Source organism: Berghia stephanieae, chromosome 15, assembly GCF_034508935.2.
Source record: "Berghia stephanieae isolate SIO BIC M18660-M18661 chromosome 15, UCSD_Bste_1.3, whole genome shotgun sequence".
Lineage (NCBI taxonomy): Eukaryota > Metazoa > Mollusca > Gastropoda > Nudibranchia > Aeolidiidae > Berghia > Berghia stephanieae.
In genome coordinates, this window is record NC_088374.1 from 22,776,924 (window position 1) to 22,782,173 (window position 5,250).

A 5,250-nucleotide genomic window follows, 5' to 3' on the forward strand; every position below is an offset into this window, starting at 1 on the left:
TGCCCAACGTCATTATCCGGAATACGACAGAGTCCGTGTCCATTGTAAACTTACAGCCTGACACTAGAACCCTCTAGGACTTATAGTTTGAAGTCGTTTTTTTAGGTTTGTGTAGCGTCTGGTGAGTTGTCGTTAGTAGAGCTCAAGGAAACAAGTGATTCCATTGGTTAACTTATTGAATACAAATCACGATTTGTTTACTTTTGTGGCCAAAGACTTGTCTTTTTACGTCATTTTTTGGTCAGTGTCAGGCTATACGTTTACGATGGCTACAGTCAGTGTCCGGTGTGAGTTAGCACTAAGCCTGCCATTTTGGGGAAAATACTGAAAATGATCGGTAAGGAAACAGTTAAATGATGATATTATATTTGTACAAAGATGACTGAGGAAACAAGGGAAGAATAAATGATATATTTATGGAAAGAAGATCCATAAATGATAAATGAATGAATGAATAAGATAGAGAGATAGGATAAACTGGACTCACCCATCTGACGGAGGGTATCCCCTGTATTCTATGCCACATATCCATTCCATGACCGTAGTGAACGAAAGAAGAACACAACACCAACCAAATAATCACAAAAGTCGTGTAGGATTTCATCGTTGTTACTAATTATAGATCACCCCGCACCCGCGTCAATGATGAATTAACCAATGAAATGATGGGATTTATTATATATTATGTCGTTGGTATTGCTATTTATAGATCCTCCGTCCTGCGTCAAATTTGAATTGACCAATGAAATGATGGGATTTATACTTTATGGTTGTTGTTGTTGTCGTCGTCGTCGTCGTTGTTGTTGTTCTTGTTGTTGTTGTTGTTGTTGTTGTTGTTGTTGTTGGTGTCTCTAAATTCCACTCATTAAAGTTGGTTGTGAAATAAATTATAAATCGTTGTAAAAAAATCTTGATGTTATAATTTATAAATAACTTTCTTGATATTATAATATATTTTATAATCCATGAAATACAAGCAGATCCATAACAACCGATATATTGTTTTTTCCACCAGATGTCAGTTAGGATTAATCCGTGGAATACAAACAGACTGATAGAATTCAATATCTCTCAGACTCCGGACAAAACAAAATTGTTCTTTTAGAGTGCTTTCATCAATTCACGAGCTATATATATATATATATATATATATATATATATATATATATATATATATGTGTGTGTGTGTGTGTATATATATATATAAAGTAGTAAGACATATTATGAAAATACTAATAAAAGAGTGAAAATGTAGAAGTTTCTTATAGAAATGTTACAGACAATAGACGTTTCGGGTACAAACCCTTCGTCATTCAGCACAACAATACACACATTAACGTGGAAAACAAATATAATTTTATTTGTTTTCCACGTTAATTTGTGTATTGTTAGCTGACGAAAGGTTTGTACCCGAAACGTCAATTATCTGTATCGTTCCTATACGAAGCCTCTCCATTTTCACTCTTTCGTTAGTATTTTCAAGATCACCGGCTACGGGCAGCCCCTACCGTTTTCTAAAACACATTGATGCTGTGCTTTTAATAACAAAAAAAATTAAAACACTTAGCCAGCCGGATATGACGTAACAATACAATAAACTATGAGTCGAGATAATCAAGATTCTGAAAATTTAATTGATAGCCAGAAATATCAGACTTGCGTTGAGTTTATAATCTTTATTGAAGAGAATGAATATCATATTTCATTCAAGTTGCTAAATACCAATCATTCATATTTTGGACAAGTTTAATTTTAATTTGACTTTTTAGCATCTGGGTCATCCCGACAAAATACTGTTTTGAGACGGTGGGTCACATTTGTAAACATGCTTTAACGATTTAACAACTTGCTCATGAAAAAGAAAAGCAAAACCCAACAAAATGCCGACAGTGGGCCTGGAACCCAAAACCTTTAGGTTAATAAGCTTTATCCACGCATACTTTTTACCTCCTACAACATGTTGACTCTTCAAAGATAATCGATATCATTCATTCGATATAATATATGCGAACGATTTATCGGTTTACACGCATGTATCGAACAGATTTATTCAACAATATCAATACGACGATTTCTTTTATGTTATCCCTCCCCCCAGCCTCTTTATCATGAACGTTATAAAATCTACATTCCGCCTGTGGTTAAATCATTGAGCATTAATTAATTGATTAGCTCGATTAATCGTAAACATATCGATTTAATCAATGAAATCGATATGAGAATGTTTGACATATCGGATTTTACGATTGCTATAGCGAGTATTCATTTTTCTCAGGGAAATAGATAGTATGCAGATGACGTCACTCATGCCTTTGTTATTGTTTTTGCCATCCGCGTTTGTGAGTTGTTCTCACTAAACTGTATAGATAGTATGCAGATGACGTCACTCAGGCCTTTGTTATTGTTTTTGCCACCCGCGTTTGTGAGTTGTTCTCACTAAACTGTATTAACCAGACTATAAAAGTTCATGGTTACACAGAGTTTGTGTGTTGGTCCGTTATACTTCCGGATGGCAATGTTGTGAACTCCTTGGCCAAGCGCATTCTATCCATTAACAAGACTATAAAAGTTCATGGTTTGTGTGTTGTTCCGTTATACTTCCGGAGGGCAATGTTGTGAACTCCTTGGCCAAGCGCATTCTATCTATAAACTTTTATAATGATGTACTTTTTACACTTTTCTTCTTTCCTATTGACAATGAAATAATATTTTGTGGTATCGGTGTTTTGGATAATGATTTATCAACGACTATCACCGTCACTCTTGGCATACTATCGTTATCAATCTGTTAAAAATAATTTTATACTTTTTAGATTTGCCAGTAATACGCTTCAACAGTATTGTCGTCACTTCCCTTGTAATGACGCATGGTAACTTAGTACCAGGCTCTAAACTATCGGAACAATGGCGGACGCGCTTATGAAATATTTCTCCGACGAGCATAAAAGCGTATCCAGAGGGGAAAAAACATAAATCTGATCATATTTTGATTTTACACATTCTGATCACAAGACATATGAAATGTTCTAGCCAGCATGAAGAATAAAAAGTAAACGATTTTCTTTGTTTAGAACCAAGATGGTCGCCAATGCTGGGCGACGTGACATCAGACTACTGAATCCAATTCACATTTCATGATATTACACACGATTGAAAGGTCAGAGGTCAGCTAATGGCAGGTCCGTTCAGAAATCCAGCTTGCCGGAAGTTGGGAATCATCTGGAAGGAAAAGAAAAAAAATAAATAAAATGAAAAGTTAGATGTATCTAAGTTTAGATGCTGTGCGCTTGGCTAAAAACTCACAACATTGTCATCGGGAAGTATAGATAGTATGCGCTTGGCTAAGAAGCTCATAACATTGGCATCCGGAAGTATAACGGACCAACACACAAAACTGTGTGTATCCATGAACGTTTATAGTCAGGTTAATAAAGTTCAGTGAGCATTACTCATAAACGTGGATGGCAAAAGACAATAACAAAGACCTGAGTGACGTCATCTTCGAACTATCTATAAACGTTCATGGATACACACAGGTTTGTGTGTTGGTCCGTTATACTTCCGGATGGCGATGTTGTTAGCTTCTTAGCCAAGCGCATACTATCTATAACGGACCAACACACAAAACAGTGTGTAGCCGTGAACGTTTATAGAGGCTGTGCGCTTGGCTAAGAAACTCGCAACATTTCTATCCGGCGGATTATTATAACGGACCAACATACAAAACAAATGGTAACCTTGAACGCTGAAAGTCTGGTTAATACCGTTTAGTGGGAATTACTCATTAACAAGGATGACAAAAAACAATAACAAAGACCTAAGTGACGTAAGCTTCGTTCTAGTTATAGATAATATGCGCTTGACTTAGAAGCTCGCAACATTGCCACCCGGAAGTATGACGGACCAACACACAAAACTATGTGTAGCCTTGAACGTTTATAGTCTGGTTCATACAGTTTAGTGAGAATTACTCATAAACGCGGATGGAAAAAACCAATAACAAAGACGTGAGTGACGTCAACTTCATTCTATCTATAAGAGACGTAATGAATAACATAATAAACAAAAGAAAGAATGGGTGAATAAATATTCTATCTCTCTCTTCTTATCTCTCCCTCTTCTTCTCTCTCCCCCCTCTCTCTCTCTCTCTCTCTCTCTCTCTCTCTCTCTCCTTCTCGCCTACCATCTCTTTCTACCTAAACCTCTCTCCTTCTCTATCTTGATCAATCTATCTCTCTCTCTCTCTCTCTCTCCCTCCCTCTCTCTCTTTCTCTGTCTCTTTATCTCTCTCTTTTTCTCTCTTTCTTTATCTCTCTCTTTCTCTCTCTCCCTCCATCTCACTTTCTCTTCCTCTTTCTCCCTCCCTCTCTCTCTTTCTCTCTCTCTTTCTCTCTCTCTCTCAGTGTTTATCGTTTGATAGTACGGATGATCATTGAGGTGTAAAATTGATTACAGGAGATCGAAGTGTTGTATAGAGATGGGAATCCGGGGCCTTGATACTGTCGCCGTTATGATTAGGCTGGGATGATGATGGTGTTTATCATGATGATGATGAAGATGATGATGATGATGATGATGGTGATGATGATGATGATGATGATGGTGATGATGATGGTGATGATGATGGTGATGATGATGATGGTGATGATGATGATGGTGATGATGATGATGATGATGATGATGGTGATGATGATGATGATGATGATGATGATGATGATGATGATGGTGATGATGATGATGGTGATGATGATGATGATGATGATGATGATGATGATGGTGATGATGATGGTGATGATGATGATGGTGATGATGATGATGGTGATGATGATGATGATGATGATGATGATGATGATGGGGATGATGATGATGATGATGATGATGATGGTGATGATGATGATGATGATGTGATGATGATGATGATGATGTGATGATGTGATGTGGTGGTGGTGGTGTGTGTGGTGATGGTGGTGGTGGTGGTGGTGGTGGTGGTGGTGGGTGTGATGGTGGTGGTGGTGATGGTGGTGGTGGTGGTGGTGGTGGTGGTGGTGGTGTGGTGGTGATGGTGGTGGTGGTGATGGTGGTGATGGTGGTGGTGTGTGATGGTGGTGGTGGTGGTGGTGGTGATGGTGGTGGTGGTGGTGGTGGTGATGTGGTGGTGGTGTGGTGTGGTGGTGATGGTGGTGGTGGTGGTGGTGGTGATGGTGGTGGTGGTGATGGTGGTGATGTGGTGGTGGTGATGGTGGTGGTGGT

General features: G+C 38.2%; 1 protein-coding gene across 6 annotated transcripts in view; it reads right to left on the bottom strand.

Annotated features, from left to right (window-relative positions):
• Positions 1-5,250, bottom strand: part of LOC144960853 (uncharacterized) — a 339,688-nt gene that overhangs the window by 274,799 nt on the left and 59,639 nt on the right. For 3 of the 6 annotated variants that reach the window (XM_078894238.1, XM_078894235.1, XM_078894236.1), the window contains 2 exons: positions 3,149-3,219; positions 488-1,127 (listed from right to left, as the gene is read on the bottom strand). In XM_078894238.1, the coding sequence (XP_078750364.1) occupies positions 488-604 (117 nt within the window). In that variant the 5' untranslated portion in view covers positions 605-1,127; positions 3,149-3,219. The remainder of the gene's footprint in view (positions 1-487; positions 1,128-3,148; positions 3,220-5,250) is intronic. The other 3 variants (XM_078894240.1, XM_078894239.1, XM_078894237.1) reach the window with 1 other exon arrangement.